The following is a 22,926-nucleotide window of genomic DNA, read 5'->3' as shown; positions in this document are numbered from 1 at the left end:
TCCTCTTGTTGGAATGTACTACAGTAATTTTAGCCTGTGTCTCTGATGTTCTTGTGGTGTCCTGTCAAATCTTTTGTTGTTATTTTGCCAAACTACAAAGGACAAGACAGCACAAACTGATCAGATACAGGTTAAAGCACTAGCTGTCTTACCCAGAGTGCTTTGCCAGGCATGTTGTTGGAGGTCCAAATGGACTGTGACCGTTACTGGAGACATTAAGCATGACATGCTTTGTTCTGAAGTGAGCAGAGTAACAGTAGTTCTGGAATGTGCTTAGAAGGTTCTGGAATCCCTGAGTTGGAACTGTGGAATGTGGATGTCTGTCACGGAGTCTTCTCTGATGGATGTAGAGGATGCTTCCTCATGACCACTTTGCTCTCTCGTCTGCTCTTCATTTATCCCCATTATTAGACAGAGTTCATGGTGACAGGTTGAACCAGACAGGCTCAAGAGCCACGCTCTTCACAAAGGCTTTCTGGTTATGAGAGGGAAAGTGACAGTGAGAGAGAGACAGAAAGAGAGAGAGAGGGAGACAGAAAGAGAGTGTAGGAGAGAATGATGGCCAACCTACCTGTGGGACAAGCTAAAACCAGTCACCAAGCAGGGTCACTTGTTAAACTTTGAGGGTTGAGGTGAATTAAATTGAAGGCAGTCGTTTAAGGAAGTCAGAGTAAATTTAAAAAATGTAATTGTTTTTCGATTAATTTCTAATTAACTGACAGAAACAAGTTTATTTAATTGAAGGTGTTTTTGTTTACAAGATAAATGAATATCTCTTCCTGAACTGAGGACCTTTTATTCAATACCATTTTCCCCATTACCTTATTATAATATTAAATATAATATTTCATTAATGACAGCTATCTTGTGAATGTGATAATTGTGTATCATACATCATCAATAAGACAGAAGGAGGTGTGGTATATGACCAATAAGGCAGAAGGGGGTGTGTTATATGACCAATAAGGCAGAAGGGGGTGTGTTATATGACCAATAAGGCAGAAGGGGGTGTGGTATATGGCCAATAAGGCAGAAGGGGGTGTGGTATATGACCAATAAGGCAGAAGGGGGTGTGGTACATGACCAATAAGGCAGAAGGGGGTGTGGTATATGGCCAATAAGGCAGAAGGGGGGGTGTTATATGGTCAATATTGGCTGTTTATCACAAACCCCCTGAAATGGCTTATTGCTCTTATGAACTGTTTTCCAATGCAGTTAGCAGTAAAAAGTGATGTCATGTCATACCTGAGGTATATATAAGCAATAAGGCACGAGGGTGTGTGGTATATGGCTAATATAACATGGCTAAGAGCTGTTCATAGTTTAATATTCCACAGTCTCATATTCCACACCTGCCAGGCCATCAGGATTCAAACTACCCAGTTCATAATATTGTATTTTACGTGTTAATGTTTGATGGTATTTCTTTTTAATCATTAGAGGGGTAGTTGAATGGAGACAGAGAGGGCCCATTCTGAGTTAGGTAACACCTTTACCTATTACGCCCCTGTCTTGGAATTCTATTCAGGATGACCTGAAGTTGAAGACCACTGTCCCTTTCTATTTTGAACAGTTGCTGGGTGAATATTTTACATTGAATTGTGTTTTCTATTTTTAGTGTGTATTTGTATTAGTGTGTATTTGTGTTAGTGTTTTTGTATTAGTGTGTATTTGTATTAGTGTGTATTTGTGTTAGTGTATTTGTATTAGTGTGTATTTGTATTAGTGTGTATTTGTGTTAGTGTGTATTTGTGTTAGTGTGTATTTGTATTAGTGTGTATTTGTGTTAGTGTGTATTTGTATTAGTGTGTATTTGTGCTGTTTTAAATCTGTTATTTTGTATGTTTTATTGCTGACGTTGTAAAACCCTAACCCCCAAACAGTTGGGGCGCAGCGTAAAATGTAAATAAAAACAGAATTCAATGATGTGCAAATCATTTATCCCTATATTGAATAGAAAATAGTACAAAGACAACACATGAATTGTTGAAACTGAGACATTTTATTGTCTCTTGAAAATATATGCACACAATTGAATTTGATGCCAGCAACACATTTCAAAAAAGTTGGGACAGAGGCAACAAAAGACTGGAAAAGTTGTCATGCGTAAAAACAATACCTGATAGAATATAACACAAAACCAGAGATGGGGACAAGTCACACATGGTCAAGTCCAAGCAAGTCTCAAGTCTTAACCATCAAGTCTCGAGTCAAGTCTCAAGTCACAGTTCAGATAAATCAAGCAAGTCAAGTCAAGGGTTCACCCTAAGCAAGTCAAGTCGAGTCCTTATAAGTTTCAAGTCAAGTCGAGTCAAGTCACAGTACTAAAGAGATGAACACACACACACACACACACTGTCCTCTGTTTCTGACGTGCGCTCGGTGCGAAGCTCGATTTCAAAATCAAATATTTTTCTCCTCCGTGGTACAATTTTTTGGGGGGACGAAGCGGAGGGATCTTGAATCAGCCTGAAGGGGTTGTATTCGCTATAACAACCGCCTCGCTATACCTTATCCCGCTTATTACATGGCTACCTACCAAATAAATCTATAATTTGACACAAAAGATTGATTTCAAAAGGAATTTATTGATTTAAAAACAATTTTATTGCTTCCTCTAAAGAAAATAGTCCGTTCCGTCTTTGGTTAGAATCCTACTGCGTCCATAGCAACGCTTTGTCGAGTCTTCCACTTCAAGTCAAGTCAAGTCTCAAGTAACTTGTTCTCAAGTCAAGTCATTTTCATACTTTAATCAAGCAAGTCACAAGTCCTTAAAATTGTGACTCGAGTCAGACTCGAGTCAAGTCATGTGACTCGAGTCCCCCACCTCTGCACAAAACGAATTCGGTCAATTGGCAACAGGTCAGTAACATGATTGTATATTGAAAAACCATTCCAGAGAGGATGGGTCTGTCAGAAGTGAAAACATTTGGCACATGAAACGAGAGGGGAGGGAGGATATGAAGGGAGAGAGGAGGATATGATGGGAGGGAGGAGGATATGAAGGGAGGGAGGAGGATATGAAGGGAGAGAGGAGGATATGAAGGGAGGGAGGAGGATATGAAGGGAGAGAGGAGGATATGATGGGAGGGAGGAGGATATGAAGGGAGAGAGGAGGATATGAAGGGAGGGAGGAGGATGTGAAGGGAGTGAGGAGGATATAAAGGGAGGGAGGGAGGAGGATATGAAGGGAGGGAGGAGGATGTACATGTCCCCAGAGGCCAGAACATGGAACGCTGGACTCCCCCAGCCCACTTGTACATACAGAGTTTTTCGATTCTGCCTTTGCCTCAGTCTCCATGAATCGTGACAATACAGTTCATAGATGCTATTTGTGGTGGAGGTGAACCTAATGTCTCTCCCTCTCTCCCTCCCTCCCTCCCTCTCTCTCTCTCTCTCTCTCTCTCTCTCTCCCTCCCTCCCTCCCTCCCTCCTCCTAGAGATGCATTGGAGCAACAGTTCAGCAGTGTTCTGGTCAGGTGGTGTTAGCGGAGGTTATCAGACCCTCCTCCTGGATGAGGACCGTGGTTGGCTGCTGGTGGGGGGCAGAGACCACATCTACCTGCTCCACTCAGACAGCTTGGCTCTTCCCACACGCTCAGTATGGACACTTTCCCTCTGCCTGTCTGTGGTTCTGTTTGTCTGCGGTTCTGTCTGCCTATTTGTTTGGTTGCCTGTCTGTCTGTGTTTCTGTCTGCCTATTTGTTTGGTTGCCTGTCTGTCTGTGTTTCTGTCTGCCTATTTGTTTGGTTGCCTGTCTGTCTGTGTTTCTGTCTGCCTATTTGTTTGGTTGCCTGTCTGTCTGTGTTTCTGTCTGCCTATTTGTTTGATCGCCTGTCTGTCTGTCTGTTTCTGTCTGCCTATTTGTTTGGTTGCCTGTCTGTGTTTCTGTCTGCCTATTTATTTGGTTGCCTGTCTGTCTGTGTTTCTGTCAAGGCTCCTTAGCTGTGACCACATTCTCAATAAAACACAGAGGGATATCCTATAATCATGCAAGCCATACCACATACATATTTACACCTGTTTACCTCTCTATCCCTCCATCCATCTCTCTGTCCTTCCATCCATCTCTCTCTCTGTCTGTCCTTCCATCTCTCTCTCTGTCTGTCCTTCCATCCATCTCTGTCTGTCCTTCCATCTATCTCTCTGTCTGTCCTTCCATCTATCTCTCTGTCTGTCCTTCCATCTCTCTCTCTGTCTGTCCTTCCATCCATCTCTCTGTCTGTCCTTCCATCCATCTCTCTGTCTGTCCTTCCATCTATCTCTCTGTCTGTCCTTCCATCTCTCTCTTTCTGTCCTTCCATCCATCTCTGTCTGTCCTTCCATCCATCTCTCTGTCTGTCCTTCCATCCATCTCTCTGTCTGTCCTTCCACCCATCTCTCTGTCTGTCCTTCCATCCATCTCTCTGTCTATAGATATATTGGCCTGCTGCAAAGGAACATATTGATCACTGTCGACTGGCAGGGAAGAATCTGTCGGTGAGTAAAACAACTTTCAAAGCCAGGAAAACATAAATAAACAACCTTATGTACTTTCCCTCTAAGCTTTTCAGCTGATCAAACAGAGGTCATCAAACGTGGTGGTTTTGTGTTATGGAAAGCCGGCCAGTCGACAGCTTATTGTTGGAAACCCTTTAAGGATCTCTGGTGAAGTTGGAACAGGTCCTGAACTGACTTGGCTGACTGGTGTGATCTCTCTATTTGACCTTTAGATTAACATATAATAATATCTCTCTATTTGACCTTTAGATTAACATATAATAATATCTCTCTATTTGACCTTTAGATTAACATATAATAATATCTCTCTATTTGACCTTTAGATTAACATATAATAATATCTCTCTATTTGACCTTTAGATTAACATATAATAATATCTCTCTATTTGACCTTTAGATTAACATATAATAATATCTCTCTATTTGACCTTTAGATTAACATATAATAATATCTCTCTATTTGACCTTTAGATTAACATATAATAATATCTCTCTATTTGACCTTTAGATTAACATATAATAATATCTCTCTATTTGACCTTTAGATTAACATATAATAATATCTCTCTATTTGACCTTTAGATTAACATATAATAATATCTCTCTATTTGACCTTTAGATTAACATATAATAATATCTCTCTATTTGACCTTTAGATTAACATATAATAATATCTCTCTATTTGACCTTTAGATTAACATATAATAATATCTCTCTATTTGACCTTTAGATTAACATATAATAATATCTCTCTATTTGACCTTTAGATTAACATATAATAATATCTCTCTATTTGACCTTTAGATTAACATATAATAATATCTCTCTATTTAAGACCTGACAGGCCTTTAGATTAACATATAATAATATCTCTCTATTTGACCTTTAAATGAACATATAATAATATCTCTCTATTTGTTACTTGACAGGCCTTTAAATGAACATATAATAATATCTCTCTATTTGTTACTTGACAGGCCTTTAAATGAACATATAATAATATCTCTCTATTTGACCTTTAGATTAACATATAATAATATCTCTCTATTTGGCCTTTAGATTAACATATAATAATATCTCTCTATTTGACCTTTAGATTAACATATAATAATATCTCTCTATTTAAGACCTGACAGGCCTTTAGATTAACATATAATAATATCTCTCTATTTGACCTTTAAATGAACATATAATAATATCTCTCTATTTGTTACTTGACAGGCCTTTAAATGAACATATAATAATATCTCTCTATTTGTTACTTGACAGGCCTTTAAATGAACATATAATAATATCTCTCTATTTGTTACCTGACAGGCCTTTAAATGAACATATAATAATATCTCTCTATTTGTTACTTGACAGGCCTTTAAATGAACATATAATAATATCTCTCTATTTGTTACTTGACAGGCCTTTAAATGAACATATAATAATATCTCTCTATTTGAGACCTGACAGGCCTTTAAATTAACATATAATAATATCTCTCTATTTGTTACTTGACAGGCCTTTAAATGAACATATAATAATATCTCTCTATTTGTTACTTGACAGGCCTTTAAATGAACATATAATAATATCTCTCTATTTGTTACCTGACAGGCCTTTAAATTAACATATAATAATATCTCTCTATTTGAGACCTGACAGGCCTTTAGATTAACATATAATAATATCTCTCTATTTGAGACCTGACAGGCCTCCATATTAACAAACAGTAACACCCAGTGGTATTTGTTTTTCAAAAGACAAGCAAGTTCTAGATGCTGAATAGAAACAATGTATTTATATATTTCGGATAGCTACACATATTTTACCATTAATGAAATATCTAGCTCACCCTCATGTAAATAATGTATGGTTAATAATGAAACTATCAGTGTGTTGTGCAGATGAGTAATGTATAATAATATCAGTGTATTGTTTATATGAGTAATGTATGAAAATGTCAGTATGTTCTGTAGTTAGAGTAATGTATAATAATGTCAGTGTGTTGTGTAGGTGCATAATGTATGATAATATCAGTGTGTTGTGCAGATGAGTAATGTATAATGATGTCAGTGTATTGTGTATATGAGTAATGTATGATAATGTCAGTATGTTCTGTAGTTGAGTAATTTATAATAATGTCAATGTATTGAGTAGATGATTTAATGTATAATAATGTCAGTATATAATGTTGATGAGTAATGTGCAGTATCTCACAAAAGTGAGTACACCTCTCACATTTTTGCTAATATTTGATTATATCTTTTCACATGACAGCACTGAAGAAGTGACACTTTACTACAATGTAAAGTACTGAGTAAAGCTTGTATAATTTGCTGTCCCCTCAAAATAACTCAACACACAGCCATCAATGTCCAAACCGCTGGCAACAAAAGTGTGTACATCCCTTAGTGAAAATGTCCAAATTGGGCCCAATTAGCCATTTTCCCTCCACAGTGTCATGTGACTTGTTAGTGTTACAAGGTCTCAGGTGTGAATGGGGAACAGGTGTGTTAAATTTGGTTTCATTGCTCTCACACTCCCTCATACTGGTCACTTGCAGTTCAACATGGCACCTCAAGGCAAGGAACTCTCTGAGAATCTGAAAAAAAGAATTGTTGCCCTACATAAAGATGGCCTAGCCTATAAGAAGATTGCCATGACCCTGAAACTGAGCTGCAGCACGGTAGCCAAGGCCATACAGTGGTTTAACAGGACAGATTCCACTCAGACAAGGCCTCGCCATGGTCGACCAAAGAAGTTGAGTGCACGTGCTCAGCGTCATATCCAGAGGTTGTCTTTGGGAAGTAGACATATGAGTGCTGCCAGCATTTCTGCAGAGGTTGAAGGGGTAGGGGGTCAGCCTGTCAGTGCTCAGACCATACGCCGCACACTGCATCAAATTGGTCTGCATGGCTGTCGTCCCAGAAGGAAGCCTTTTCTAAAGATGATGCACAAGAAAGCCCACAAACAGTTTGCTGAAGACAAGCAGACCAAGGACTTGGATTACTGGAACCATGTCCTGTGGTCTGATGAGACCAAGATAAACTTATTTGGTTCAGATGGTGTCAAGCGTGTGTGGCGGCAACCAGGTGAGGAGTACAAAGACAAGTGTGTCTTGCCTATAGTCAAGCATGGTGGTGGGAGTGTCATGGTCTGGGGCTGCATGAGTGCTGCCGGCACTGGGGAGCTACAGTTCATTGAGGGAACCATGAATGCCAACATGTACTGTGACATACTGAAGCAAAGCATGATCCCCTCCCTTCGGAGACTGGGCCGCAGGGCAGTATTCCAACATGATAATGACCCCAAACACACCTCCAAGACGACCACTGCCTTGCTAAACAAGCTGAGGGTAAAGGTGATGGACTGGCCAAGCATGTCTCCAGACCTAAACCCCATTGAGCATCTGTGGGGCATCCTCAAACAGAGGGTGGAGGAGAGCAAGGTCTCTAACATCCACCAGCTCTGTGATGTTGTCATGGAGGAGTGGATGAGGACTGTGAAGCTCTGGTGAACTCCATGCCCAAGATGGTTAAGGCAGTGCTGGAAAATAAGGGTGGTCACACAATGTATTGAAACTTTGGGCCCAATTTGGACATTTTCACTTAGGGGTGTACTCACTTTTGTTGCCAGCAGCTTAGACATTAAAGGCTGCGTTGAGTTATTTTGAGGGGACAGCAAATTTACACTGTTATACAAGCTGTACACTTACTACTTTACATTGTAGTAAAGTGTCATTTCTTCAGTGTTCTCACATGTAAATATATTATCAAATATTTGCCAAAATGTGAGAGGTGTACTCACTTTTGTGAGATATTGCATAGTAATGTCAGTGTGCTGTGTTTTTTAGACTGACTGTGGAAACTACGTTCGTCTCCTCCAGTCCTTCAATAAGACCCACATCTACGTCTGTGGAACTGGGGCCTACTACCCACAATGCACCTACATAGACCTAGGACACAGCACAGAGGTGACCAGAACATGCAATGAAAGAGACTTGATGTGAATTTTCTTTCTGTTTTAAATAGGACTTGTGGAGGTACTGTATATAGCTTACATTAGATCTCACATCTCTTTCTTCCTTTGGGAGAAATTTGGTATGAACATGCGGTTGGTGAAAGGCGATTAAGTACGTTTTGAAAACCAACAGTTTATCTAACAGGTTGGAGACTCTTTCCTACCTGAGGTTCAATGGAGACTGGATGCTGTTGCATACATAATTAATCAGAGCAAAAAATGTATAGAACAGAACTACTATATATGGTTTTCTGTGTCTCCTAGGAACCATTGTTCCATCTCAAGTACCATGCTGTTGAGTCTGGGAGGGGAAGATGTCCCTTCAGTCCACAGGAATCCTTCACTGCCCGGCTCACTGGTAGGTCATGAATGTGATACTGTATGGTTCTTAGTGACAGTATAGACCTGGGTTCAGTGTATGTAATACTGTATGGTTCTTATTTACAGTATAGACCTGGGTTCAGTGAATGAAATACTGTATGGTTCTTAGTGACAGTATAGACCTGTGTTCAGTGTATGTAATACTGTATGGTTCTTAGTGACAGTATAGACCTGGTTTCAGTGTATGTAATTCTGTATGGTTCTTATTTACAGTATAGACCTGGGTTCAGTGAATGAAATACTGTATGGTTCTTAGTGACAGTATAGACCTGTGTTCAGTGTATGTAATACTGTATGGTTCTTAGTGACAGTATAGACCTGGGTTCAGTGTATGTAATACTGTATGGTTCTTAGTGACAGTATAGACCTGGTTTCAGTGTATGTAATTCTGTATGGTTCTTATTTACAGTATAGACCTGGGTTCAGTGAATGTAATACTGTATGGTTCTTAGTGACAGTATAGACCTGGGTTCAGTGAATGTAATACTGTATGGAGAGGGAGCCCCGTTCAGAGAGTGATTTTACTTTGAAGTGGACCTGAATCCCAGCGGACCTCAGTACATAAAGTACACGGTTCATAATTACAGACTGCTGAGGCGGGAACCCAGGCCTCGCTCCAGCCTGTTTTTAGGAGTTTCATGGTGCCTCCATGTGATAGAATATCCAAAAGCTTAAGCTGAATTCAATATTCACTGAAGCAATATATCTTCCTGTGAATAAACATCTGTCAAAAGTGTTATGTACTTTAGTAATATATTTTGGCCACAGGTTCAGCTCCCCAAAGACATCAATTGTTGTAGTTTCCTGTACAATGAAAGCTGCACATTTTTGTGTCATTAGAAAATGTCGAAGTAGTCCTTTTGGTTGTTTGTCATCCGAGGTTAATGAGGAATACAGGCCGTAATGCACTGTGATCAATGACATAACGGGGTATTTTAATGAGGTGGCGGCACCTCGGCAGCTGAAGGGGGTAACAGTGTAATTCCTCTTTCCCCATAGATGGAGACTTGTATGCAGGGACGTCTGTGGATTTCATGGGGGCCAACGCAGCCATCTTCCGTAGCTCAGTTCACAGCAGCAGCCAGCACTACATTCGTACGGAAGCCTACCAAGACCACTGGCTGAATGGTAAGACAGATCCAAGCCCTGACTCTTATCCTTGGCTGCACCCATTTGAGGTTCTGGCCTATCCTGTCATCATTTTGAGGAGGAAAAAGTTATTATTTGGACTTTCTCTACTCTTCAAATTCTGACCAGTATTTGTCAGCAAGTGGGACAAACGTTCACTGTTGCAGTGACTCAATGATATTGTTCGTGTTCTTATCATGAGGTAATTTCCTCTTCACACAGAGCTGAGTTAGTTGGTTCCTTCTCTATTAGGCAACCATTGTGAAAATTGGCAGTTTTGTCACTCCATATGACCTGGTTGAACATGCAGCTGGGCCATCTGGAGGTGTCAGCCAGTGAAGGTGCTGGTCCCACCCATTTGACTGCTTTAACTGGTGGAATCTGTGTATCACTGTGGAGACCACAGTGTGCTCCAGACCGGGGTTCTCAAACCTCAATCAATCAAATGTATTCATAAGTACCTTTTTACATACTTTTTACATACAGTACTTTTAGAAAACACCCAGCCTGAAACCCCAATAAGCAAACAACAACAATGTTAGATTTCAGTGGCTAGGAAAACCTCCCTGAGAAGGCTAGGAAGAAACCTAGAGAGGATCAGGTTCAGAGGGATAACCAGTCATTTTCTTGCTGTGCCAGGTGAACATTTTAAGAGGACAAGTTGTAATAATTAATAAATGCATGTGGACTGTGTCCAGAGTCAATTTAAACCTAGTCCAGGGAAATCTTAGCCATTCCAGGTGTTAGCTGTTTTTCAGAGCTAACACACCTGAATCAACTTGTCAACTAATTATCAGATTCCAGATGACTGCAGATCCCCTATCTGTCCTTATTATATGTATTGATTTGGACCTACAAGGCCATAGATCATCCCTGAGTTCAGTGCTCTTCAGTTTCTCCCGAAACACTAGCTGTTTTTTGTTTTTTAGCCGGACCGCGTAAGCTGAGCCAGCTAAGAAGAGTGAATGTCTCTTACTGACTGACTGACTGACTGACTACCCCTTGTTAAATAGCGTAGTGGTTAGAGAAGCTAGAAGTCATGTAGATGTCTGTAATTTTCATCATAGGTATTCTTCAAATGTGAGTGACGGAATCTAAAATAATCACATTGTATGGTTTTTAAATAATTGATTTGCATTTTATTGCATGACATAAGTATTTGATACATCAGAAAAGCCAAATTTAATATTTGGTACAGAAACCTTTGTTTGCAATTACAGAGATAATACGTTTCCTGTAGTTCTTGACCAGGTTTGCACATACTGCAGCAGGGATTTTGACCCACTCCTCCATACAGACCTTCTCCAGATCCTTCAGGTTCTCATCAGACCACATGACCTTCTCCCATTCCTCCTCTGGATCATCCAGATGGTCATTGGCAAACTTCAGATGTGCCTGGACATGCGTTGGCTTGAGCAGGGGGACCTTGCAAGCGCTGCAGTATTTTAATCCATGACTGCATAGTGTGTTACTAATGGTTTTCTTTGAGGCTGTGGTCCCAGCTCTCTTCAGGTCATTGACCAGGTCCTGCCATGTAGTTCTGGGCTGATCCATCACCTTCCTCATGATTATTGATGCCCCACGAGGTGAGATCTTGCATGGAGCCCCAGACCGAGGGAGATTGACCGTAATCTTGAACTTCTTCCATTTTCAAATAATGGCGCCAACAGTTGTTGCCTTCTCACCAAACTGCTTGCCTATTGTCCTGTAGCCCATTCCAGCCTTGTTCAGGACATTCACTCTTCTTAGCTGGCTCAGCTTACTCAATTTCTATTTTAGATTCCGTCTCTCATAGTTGAAGTGTACCTATGATAAAAATTACAGACCTCTACATGCTTTGTAAATAGGAAAACCTGCAAAATCGCCAGTGTATCAAATACTTGTTCTCCCCACTGTATGTTCTTATGCCATGAAATGAAATAGCTTTGACTCGCTAGCAATTGCTCAATCAATTCCTATGACTATTCCAGTAAGTTAGTAGATACTGGTAAAGCCTTTTACTGGCTTATAAGCTGTTAAAACGGCCAGTGGTAAAAGCTAACAGTTCAATGACGCTATATGTGGTGGAGGTAAACTTAGTAAGAAACATTAGTCAGTTTAACTGTATCAATATCATTCACAAATGGCCAATTAGCTGTTAAAACGTACTGTAGTATATGTTACAAGTGGAATGTATAGATATGCAATGAATGCAAATACAGGCAATTCTAAATGAGCAATGAAGGTAAACAGAGGAGGGCATAAAATTTACAAGTATTCAATATAGTGTATCTAGAAGTGAGAAAAGTCAATTCTGATGGTGCATCGAGAAAGTTGGAGATGTAAGGAAGTATGTGCAGCTGAGATGTAGGGATAGCAGCAGTGGGATTCCCAAAGAAGTCACGTACATGTTACAACTGAAAACCTACTGATCAGATTTTGCAAAGCAGTGTCAGAGTCCAGTAGTACAAGACAGTAGTGCAACAAGGTCCCTGAGAGGCAGTACTATGCAGTGGGCAGGTGGGTGTGGTTAGTGATGGGTCACAGAGTTCAGCAGGGTTACAGTAGATGGAAAGAAACTGTTCCTGAGCCTGCTGGTGCGGGAACGAAGAGACCTGTACCACCTGCCTGATGGAAGGAGCTAAGCACCTGTGATGAGCTGGGTGGTTTTCACCAACCCTTCCAGTCGGCCACGGAGCATCCACCAAACCACACTGTGGCGCAGTTAGTGTGAATGCTCTTGATTCTGCAGTGGTAAAAGTTCACAAGGATTCGGGAAGACAGACGGGCCTTCTTCAGCCTCCTCAAGAAGTACAGGATGGGGCTCTTTGACCAGGGCTGAGGTGTTGATGGACCAGGAGAGGTCCTCTGAGATGTGGATACCCTGGAATTTGAAGCTGGACACACACTCCACCTCAGTGCCACCAATGAGAACTGGGGCATGACTGCAGCCTTTAGACTTCCTGTAATTCACAGTGAGATCCTTGATTTTCTTTGCGTTGAGGGTCAGGTTGTTGTCAACGCGCCATGCGGCCTATGACTTGACCTCCTCCCTGTAGGCTGACTCGTCATTGTCACTGATCAGGCCTACCACCGTGGTGACGTTTGCGAACTTGCCCATGGTGTTGGAACTGTGTACAGGAACGCAGTCATGGGTGAAGAGGGAGTACAGGAGGGGGCTCAGCACACAGCCTGACTGATCTGACTTAGTTCATGATTAGAAGGACAGGATGAAGTGTATGGCGCATTGAGGATGGGATTCCAACAGCCTTGTTCTAAACTGATCTGAAGGGTTCTTATAATCTACTTTTTTCATCCTGATGTAATTTCCTGCTCCGTTGTGATGTATTTTCCTCCCCTCATTCAGAGCCAGAGTTTGTGGGTTCCTTTTCCATCCCTGATACCCACAGTGTGGACGATGACAAGGTCTACTTCTTCTTCAAGGAGACCGCTGTGGAATCCAGCCAGTGGGACAGGAGGGTCTATAGCAGGGTGGCACGAGTCTGCAAGGTGAATGGATGTACTACAGTACAGACCTGGGTAAAGATGTTGAATGGATGTACTACAGTACAGACCTGGGTAAAGATGTTGAATGGATGTACTACAGTACAGACCTGGGTAAAGATGTTGAATGGATGTACTACAGTACAGACCTGGGTAAAGATGTTGAATGGATGTACTACAGTACAGACCTGGGTAAAGATGTTGAATGGATGTACTACAGTACAGACCTGGGTAAAGATGTTGAATGGATGGTAAGACTGTAGAGACCTGGGTAAAGATGTTGAATGGATGGCACTACTGTAGAGACCTGGGTAAAGATGTTGAATGGATGGTAAGACTGTAGAGACCTGGGTAAAGATGTTGAATGGATGTACTACAGTACAGACCTGGGGAAGATGTTGAATGGATGCTACTACAATAGAGACATGGGGAAGATGTTGAATGAATGGTAAGACTGTAGAGACCTGGGTAAAGATGTTGAATGGATGGTACTACAATAGAGACCTGGGTAAAGATGTTGAATGGATGGTACTAAAATAGAGACCTGGGTTAAGATGTTGAATGGATGTACTACAATAGAGACCTGGGTAAAGTTGTTGAATGGATGGTAAGACTGTAGAGACCTGGGGAAAGATGTTGAATGGATGTACTACAGTACAGACCTGGAGAAGATGTTGAATGGATGGTACTACAATAGAGACCTGGGGAAGATGTTGAATGGATGGTAAGACTGTAGAGACCTGGGTAAAGATGTTGAATGGATGGTACTACAATAGAGACCTGGGTAAAGATGTTGAATGGATAGTAAGTCTGTAGAGACCTGGGTAAATATGTTGGCTTGACAGTCCTGTTTACCCTCTGAAACCATGACAAAATTTTCTTACAGATCTTACCTCAGATCCTACAGTTACTGCTTTTTCAATGTCTCCTCTGTCTCCCATCAGAATGACATTGGAGGGAAGAGAAGTCTGATTAATCGTTGGAGTACCTTCCTCAAGGCTCGGCTGGTGTGTTCGGTGTCTGGACCTGGCGGAATTGACACTCAGTTTGATGAACTTGGTATGTGGCTTTATTCGTTCAGTTTGCCTGATGCGCTACTGGTTTGTTGGTTCACTGATTCCAGCACTTAGGTGTACAATATGAGAAACTGTCCAGGGAATGGTTTTGTACCTTATCAGGGTAATCCATAGCTAGCCAGCTGTCAGTTAGCTTCAAGTTCCAACTCAGGATACATTTTTACATCATGCCTGTCTACCTGACGCTAACTCTGTAAGTCTTTTAACTGCATATGCATCTCAAATGGAGACAGTGCTACAACAGCAGTCCATTCATTACAACATTGGATGACATACTGTATATTTGAATTGAACTGCTTTAGTGTTTCTCTTATTTTAATGCTGAACTCCTCCCCACTTCTATCCCTTTCAAATGTAGCCTGTCTTTACTGCATGTGTAAAGTGCTTGGTATTAGAACATTAAATGAAAGGTATAATGATGCAAACTTGTTCTGATGATATATTTCTATAACACATTTCATACACAGAGCAATTTAAATTGCTTTACATTAGAAACAATTATCCTGTAAGTACAGGGCTCTGCTAAGCCGGTGGTATAGCAAGCAAGCAAATCTATTAGTATAGCACAATTCATACATTGAACCATTTCAATTAAGTGTGCTTTACAAATAAAAATTTAAATAATTAAAATACAATAGCATAAAAACAGATACTCAAATGAGAACATCAAAACAACATCATAATAAAAAAACATAGAATGAGAAAATAGAAATAGAATAGAAATGGGGAAAAAACATAAGAAGCTATAATAGCTCAGTCATAGGGGCGTGTCAATAGAAGTGTTTTTAACCTGGATTTAAAAACAGTTGATACGTTTGGGCACGTCTAAGATCTTCTGGTACTTTATTCCAGTTGTGTGCAGCATAACTGCTAAACACAGATTGACCATGTTAAGTTTGGACTCTGGGCTCTATTAGCTGACCTGTGTTCATGGATCTAAGAGCGCTGCTCGGTTTATATTTTTCAAATATATCAGAAATGTATTCGGGGCCTAAACCATTCAGTGATTTATAAACTAAAAGCACCACTTTAAAATCGATTCTGAAACTGACTGGAAGCCAGTGCAATGATTTAAGAAACGGAGTGATGGGTTCTCTTCTCTTGGTCCTGGTTAACATTCTATCAGCATCATTCTGAATGAGCTGCAGCTGTTTTGCAGTCTTTTTGGAGTCCAGTTAAGAGGCCATTACAGTAGTCAACCCTACTAGAGATAAAAGCATGGATGAGCATCTCTTGGTCTTTTTTGGACACCAAGCCTTTGATTCTGGCTATATTTTTTAGATGATAGAATGCTGTTTTGGTGACCGCTTTGATATGAATGTTAATTGTGAGGTCTGAGTCTATCAGAACACCAGGATTACGCACTTGATCCCTGGTTTTAAGGGCCCGAGAATCCAGCTCTTTACTAATACTTGTTCTTTTGTTTTTGTTGCCAAACACAATCATCTTTTATCTTGGTTTAATTGTAGACAATTTTGGTTCATCCAGGTATGTATGTGCTTTATACAGTGACACTGTGACTCTATTGAGCTGTTGTCATATGGTTCGATAGCCATATATATTTCAGTATCATCTGCATACCTATGGTAGTTAATGTTGTTCTGTAGAATTTGTCCCAGAGGTAGCATATAGAGATTGAACAGGAGCGGTCCGAGAACTGATCCCTGTGGAACTCTGCATGTCATAGCCACCCTATCAGATTCATGATCACCAATTGTGACAAAGTATCTCTGGCCATCTAGATAAGCTCTGAACCAATTTAGGACTGTCCAGGAGAGTCCTAACCAATGTTTCAGCCTTTCTAGAAGTGTTCTATGATCTACAGTGTCAAATTCAATTTTATTGGAATCAGTATTTAGCCGTATATCATTTAAAACCTTTATCAGGGCCATTTCAGTACTGTGGTGAAGTCGGAAGCCAGTGTTCTCTGTTTTAATAGGGGCTTAATGGCTGCGGTTTTTAGAGACATTGGGAAAATGCCTATAGGACTCTGCTAAGCCTGTGGTGCAGGACTCAGCTAATCCTGTGGTATAGGACTCAGTTAATCCTGTGGTATAGGACTCAGTTAATCCTGTGGTATAGGACTCCGCTAATCCTGTGGTATAGGACTCAGTTAATCCTGTGGTATAGGACTCAGCTAATCCTGTGGTATAGGACTCAGCTAATCCTGTGGTATAGGACTCCGCTAATCCTGTGGTATAGGACTCAGTTAATCCTGTGGTATAGGACTCAGCTAATCCTGTGGTATAGGACTCAGCTAATCCTGTGGTATAGGACTCAGTTAATCCTGTGGTATAGGACTCCACTAATCCTGTGGTATAGGACTCAGTTAATCCTGTGGTATAGGACTCAGCTAATCCTGTGGTATAGGATTCCACTAATCCTGTGGTATAGGACTCCGCTAATCCTGTGGTATAGGACTCAGCTAATCCTGTGGTATAGGACTCAGCTAATCCTGTGGTATAGGACTCCGCTAATCCTGTGGTATAGACGATTAGTAATCTCTAACTCTGCTTCCCAACTGTGTTTATTTTCAGAGGACATATTCATGTTGGAGACCAAAGACTCCCAGAACCCCATCATCTATGGAGTGTTCTCGACCTCCAGGTGAGCTGAGGGGTTTTAAGCCAAATCTGGATGTAACATGGTTTAAACTTACAGTAGCTAATGAGCAATGAGGTTGAATTCTACTAATTATATTTAGTAATTCTAGTAAATCTAGGTCTAACTGGAAATATACAATATCCCTGAATTTCTGTAAACAGTTAAATATGTATGTCAGAGTGAGAAAGAAACAGCATATTGAAAGAACGTTTAAAGGATGTTATCCGGTTCCTAACAAAACAAACAGCCAATCAGCCCAACACGTGTTCGCTTCCCGTCCCGCGCTGAAGTAGCCCCCTGGGAGTCAACGGGGCACAGGCTCAAATGGATGTGTTATTGTAACCCCCCAGAACCGTGCTACCACTTACTTCACTCACCCCAAACCCCCCTGACCCCAAACCCACCTGACCCCTATCACCCCAAAGCCCCTGATCCCAACCCCCCTCACCCCTGTCCCGCCACACTTCTCCCATTTACATTTTTCATTTAGGTAATTTGGCAAACACTCTTTGTTCAATGTCACAGGTTTTACTGTCACCTTGTCCACAGAGAGGCTTGAACCAGCGACCTAATGGTGACTGGCCCTATACTCTAACCCCATTACTAGGCTGCCTGCTCCTCTCCACATTTTCTCCTTGTCTCTTCTCTTGTCCCTCCCAGATTCAGATGAATGTGTCTGTTGTCTTTCGCTGAAGTCCCATTGTAACCCCCTTCCCCTGCATGTCTTCTCTGCCATAGTTCAGTGTTCAAAGGCTCGGCTGTTTGTGTTTACTCCATGGCCTCTATCCGAGCAGCATTCAACGGTCCCTTCGCCCATAAGGAAGGCCCTGACCACCGCTGGGTGGAGTTCAAGGGCAGGATTCCATATCCACGACCCGGCACGGTCAGTTTTCACCACAGACACTTTCAATGTTTGTTTAAAGTGACAAAGCAGTGTCAGACAGGCAGGCAGAAAACCTGAATAAAAACAGAAACAGCTCATTAATTTATTAGGAAGACAAACATTTTGCTAGCAGTTTGGGCAAACAGACAGACAAATGGACAGTCAACCATGAGTTGTTTAAAACAAGCTTATAAAACATCTTGAAGCCAGGTCTTAATGCTAATTTTGGAATGAACCGAATGCTGCTCTAGTCTCACAGCCCTAGTCTCACAGCCCTAGTCTCACAGCTCTAGTCTCACAGCCCTAGTCTCACAGCTCTAGTCTCACAGCACTAGTCTCACAGCAGTAGTCTCACAGCCCTAGTCTCACAGCACTAGTCTCACAGCTTTAGTCTCACAGCTCTAGTCTCACAGCACTTGTCTCAAACCATAACCATACCCGCCCGCCCACCGCATAGTAATGCCTTTCAGGGACCTTGTTGCACTACTCCCTTGTACTACTGGACTCTGACACTGTCTTGCAAAGTCTGATAATGGAAGTTTTCCGTTGTCACATGTATGTGACGACCTCAGGAACCTCACTGCTGCTCTCCCTGTATTTCAGTTGCACATACTACCTTACCCCCCCAACTTGCTCGATTGCACAGTTAGATTTGCAGTGAGGCCTTAGTCTCACAGCATTCATTTCACAGTAGTAGTCTCAGTGGCTGTGTTTGCATGAAGCGTGAAGCATGACACATGTACCAGCCTTGGTGCTGTATCCTGTCAGTGACAGCCTTCAGGGGAATTCTCCATATGTTTTAGTGCTCTGTCTGAAGTGGCTGGCTGAGGTTGTGTTGTTACGGCCGCCTGTTAGGGGATACTGCAGGCAGTGAAGCGACTCCATGGACATGCATGACTAACACAAACATACAGAATTCAGTAAAAATGTTAACTATCACACAGACACCCATACTCGAAGTTCCTTGGATACGTGTACATACACATACACACACACACACACACACACACACACACACAAGAAAACACAGTTTCTTTGATGTGGTTGATTACCACCAGGGTGAGGTCATTATGGAGGTTCTGTTAACAGCTTTCCATCAGCATTTGCTATGGTAACCTCTGATTAGAGTCACTGAACGGCACTCATTCAATGGCCGACACAGTTCAAAGGAAATAATAGCTGTTTAAATGCGGCTGTCCCAACACAGACACACAGACTTCTAATACGATACTCATGCTTCACTGGGTTGGAAATAATATCTGTTATATAATACCACCTGTAATTTACACCTGATTGAATAACCTTATATGCTGTGAGGTAGTGAATTACATCCACACTGATGGGTTTAATTTGGAAATGTATTGTTATTTTACCAATTTTTTTTACCATTTACATCTCTCTTTAATTTGACCAATTACATATCCCTCTATGCTTTGACCAGTTACCTATCCCTCTTTACTTTGTGCAGTTACATATTACTCTTTACTTTGACCAGTTACATATCCCTATATACTTTGACCAGTTACATATTACTTTTTACTTTGACCAGTTACATATCCCTCTTTACTTTGATCAGTTACATATTACTCTTTACTTTGATCAGTTAAATATCCCTATATACTTTGATCAGTTACATATTACTCTTTACTTTGACCAGTTACATATCCCTCTTTACTTTGAAAAGTTACATGTCTCTCTTTGACATAAAAACGTCTGTCTGCATTGTTCCTCTCCTCAGTGTCCCAGTGAGACATATGACCCCCTCCACAAGTCAACGCGTGACTTCCCTGATGATCTCGTCAGCTTCATGAGGGGTCATCAGCTGATGTGGGAGCCGATTCTTCCCGCCACCCGCCAGCCTGTCTTCATGCAGGTCAACGTGCCACACATCCTACGAAAGGTGGTAGTGGACAGGGTGGATGCTGAGGACGGACAGTACGATGTACTGCACCTGGGCACAGGTAAATGAATGGAGTTGGGCTGTAGATAATGTACCTCAGTTAACAGAGGACAGATATCAACAGAACATAAATGGAGTTGGGCTGTAGATAATGTACCTCAGTTAACAGAGGACAGATATCAACTGTACATAAATGGAGTTGGGCTGTAGATAATGTACCTCAGTTAACAGAGGACAGATATCAACAGAACATAAATGGAGTTGGGCTGTAGATAATGTACCTCAGTAAACAGAGGACAGATATCAACAGTAAATGGATGGAGTTGGGCTGTAGATAATGTACCTCAGTAAACAGAGGACAGATATCAACAGTAAATGAATGGAGTTGGGCTGTAGATAATGTACCTCAGTTAACAGAGGACAGATATCAACAGAACATAAATGGAATTGGGCTGTAGATAATGTACCTCAGTTAACAGAGGACAGATATCAACAGAACATAAATGGAGTTGGGCTGTAGATAATGTACCTCAGTAAACAGAGGACAGATATCAACAGAACATAAATGGAGTTGGGCTGTAGATAATGTACCTCAGTAAACAGAGGACAGATATCAACAGTAAATGGATGGAGTTGGGCTGTAGATAATGTACCTCAGTAAACAGAGGACAGATATCAACAGTAAATGAATGGAGTTGGGCTGTAGATAATGTACCTCAGTAAACAGAGGACAGATATCAACAGTAAATGAATGGAATTGGGCTTAAGATAATGTACCTCAGTAAACAGAGGACAGATATCAACAGTAAATTAATGGAATTGGGCTTAAGATAATGTACCTCAGTAAACAGGACAGATATCATTAGTCATTGTATTAATCATTATGGAAATTTCAACTGAATGACTAAAATCTAATATAAAAAAATATACACATACATTTTCCCCAGACTACATTGTACAACCGTTTCTTGGAAACGGTGGATAAACAGAGCCCCAGGGTACCTAAGCCTCTATGAGTAAGAGAAATCTAATCAGGATTTATAGTGAGGCAATAGCAGCTGTTACATGGTCTCCATGACACCTTAAAACACACTCTCTGAGACCCTGACACACACACACTCTGAGACCCTGACACACACTTTCTGAGACCCTGACACACACACTCTCTCTGAGACCCTGACACACACGCACACACTCTCTGAGACCCTGACACACATACATTCTCTGAGACCCTGACACACACACACTCTCTGAGACCCTGACACACACACACTCTCTGAGACCCTGACACGCACACACTCTCTGAGACCCTGACACACATACATTCTCTGAGACCCTGACACACATACATTCTCTGAGACCCTGACACACACACACTCTCTGAGACCCTGACACACATACATTCTCTGAGACCCTGACGTACACACACGCTCTGAGACCCTGACACACACACACTCTCAGAGACCCTGACACACACACTCTCAGAGACCCTGACACTCTCTGAGACCTTTGTCACCTCCATGAGGTGATTGTCCTCAGCACAGACACATATTTATTTGCCAAGTGCTTTCTGTTTGCTTTAAGATGAGTTCAGCATGCACAACACATGCACGCTCATGCAAACCCACACACACACACACACATACCCTCATACGCACACAATAACATGCATACACACACATAACTACGCACACACACACACACATCAATTGACTCAGGACTAGCATGGTTGGCTCTAAATGATAATGTCAGGATGGTCCCAGGGCAAAGAGCCACAATCACTCATCCGTGGGAATGGATGCCGTGGGAACCACTATCAGCTCTGAGACTGATAAACCAGACCGGACTCGTCTCCAGTGGACCAGCTCATGAGAGTTAGTGTGATCAGTGTTCCAGAACCTTCTTCTCCTGGCCCTACTGACTTGGAGCTGTCATAGGCACCATGCGTCTGTTTGATTTCTTACCTAGTCTTCAACAAAATGAATCTTATTAGCTGAATGAAGACATGGTAAATTATGTCACTACTTGAACTGCCAATAAGCAAAGCAATGTCTTGTGATTTGAATGGAGTTCCACATGTGGGATCACCTGGATAGATCCATTCATCAGGCAGATAAAGTAAGCTAGCGCAGCTCTTTCTCAGAAGCTCTGTCTGACTGAAGGTCTTCCACTTAGAATAGTGAACAGTGGCACCTGGAATCACCTCTGACATCTGCTACTAGGTCACATCCTGAGTTGAAATACCCTACCTCATGTATATCACAGTACCCCATTATCCCTGCCAATAGGATTACATTTGGGCCTACACACAATTAATTCAGATGACAGAGCACCCACTCAAACACACACACAAACACACACACATCTAATAGCACTAAGGATTTCTCACATCACAGCATAAATGGCAGATCTCCACTCCATATCAACTCATTGGACAACAGTCATCACATCCAGCCATCTCCGCAACCGTAAATAAAATAGCTGAATTATAAAAGCCCCCAATATTCATTTCTTATTTACTTTTCATGTTGTTATGCTCTTCATCCGTTATAGATTTAGAATCCACCACCCTGGCACCATTGTACCAAATCTCATTGTGATTTTGTGTAAATAAAGGTGATTCTGACTACCTCCCTTCTCTCCAGATAACGGCAAGGTCCTGAAAGTGGTGTCTGTTCCCAAGGACAATACAGAGACTGAGGAGATCATACTGGAGGAGCTGACTGTGTTCCAGGTGTGATGGCCGCATGGGTTTCAGAGAAGGGCTAGGTACTAGGATGTAGAGAAGGGCTAGTACTAGGATGTAGAGAAGGGCTAGTGCTAGGATGTAGAGAAGGGCTAGTACTAGGATGTAGAGAAGGGCTAGTGCTAGGATGTAGAGAAGGGCTATGTACTAAGGTATAGTGAAGGGCTATGTACTAGGGTTTAGATAAGGCCTAGGTTCTAGGGTATAGATAAGA

General features: G+C 41.5%; 1 protein-coding gene across 4 annotated transcripts in view; it reads left to right on the top strand.

Moving 5' to 3' along the window:
- Positions 1-22,926, top strand: part of si:dkey-49n23.1 (semaphorin-3D) — a 120,358-nt gene that overhangs the window by 72,105 nt on the left and 25,327 nt on the right. For 3 of the 4 annotated variants that reach the window (XM_020044930.3, XM_029113890.2, XM_020044931.3), the window contains exons 3-13: positions 3,441-3,601; positions 4,417-4,479; positions 8,345-8,464; positions 8,776-8,869; positions 9,892-10,020; positions 13,367-13,539; positions 14,448-14,562; positions 17,117-17,186; positions 17,922-18,066; positions 19,805-20,027; positions 22,612-22,700. In XM_020044930.3, the coding sequence (XP_019900489.2) occupies positions 3,441-3,601; positions 4,417-4,479; positions 8,345-8,464; positions 8,776-8,869; positions 9,892-10,020; positions 13,367-13,539; positions 14,448-14,562; positions 17,117-17,186; positions 17,922-18,066; positions 19,805-20,027; positions 22,612-22,700 (1,382 nt within the window). The remainder of the gene's footprint in view (positions 1-3,440; positions 3,602-4,416; positions 4,480-8,344; positions 8,465-8,775; positions 8,870-9,891; positions 10,021-13,366; positions 13,540-14,447; positions 14,563-17,116; positions 17,187-17,921; positions 18,067-19,804; positions 20,028-22,611; positions 22,701-22,926) is intronic. The other variant, XM_020044932.3, reaches the window with a different exon arrangement.

The sequence above is a fragment of the Esox lucius genome, chromosome 17 (genome assembly GCF_011004845.1).
Source record: "Esox lucius isolate fEsoLuc1 chromosome 17, fEsoLuc1.pri, whole genome shotgun sequence".
NCBI lineage: Eukaryota > Metazoa > Chordata > Actinopteri > Esociformes > Esocidae > Esox > Esox lucius.
Note: the sequence above shows the minus strand (reverse complement) of the source record. Positions and strands in the feature narration are given on the sequence as shown.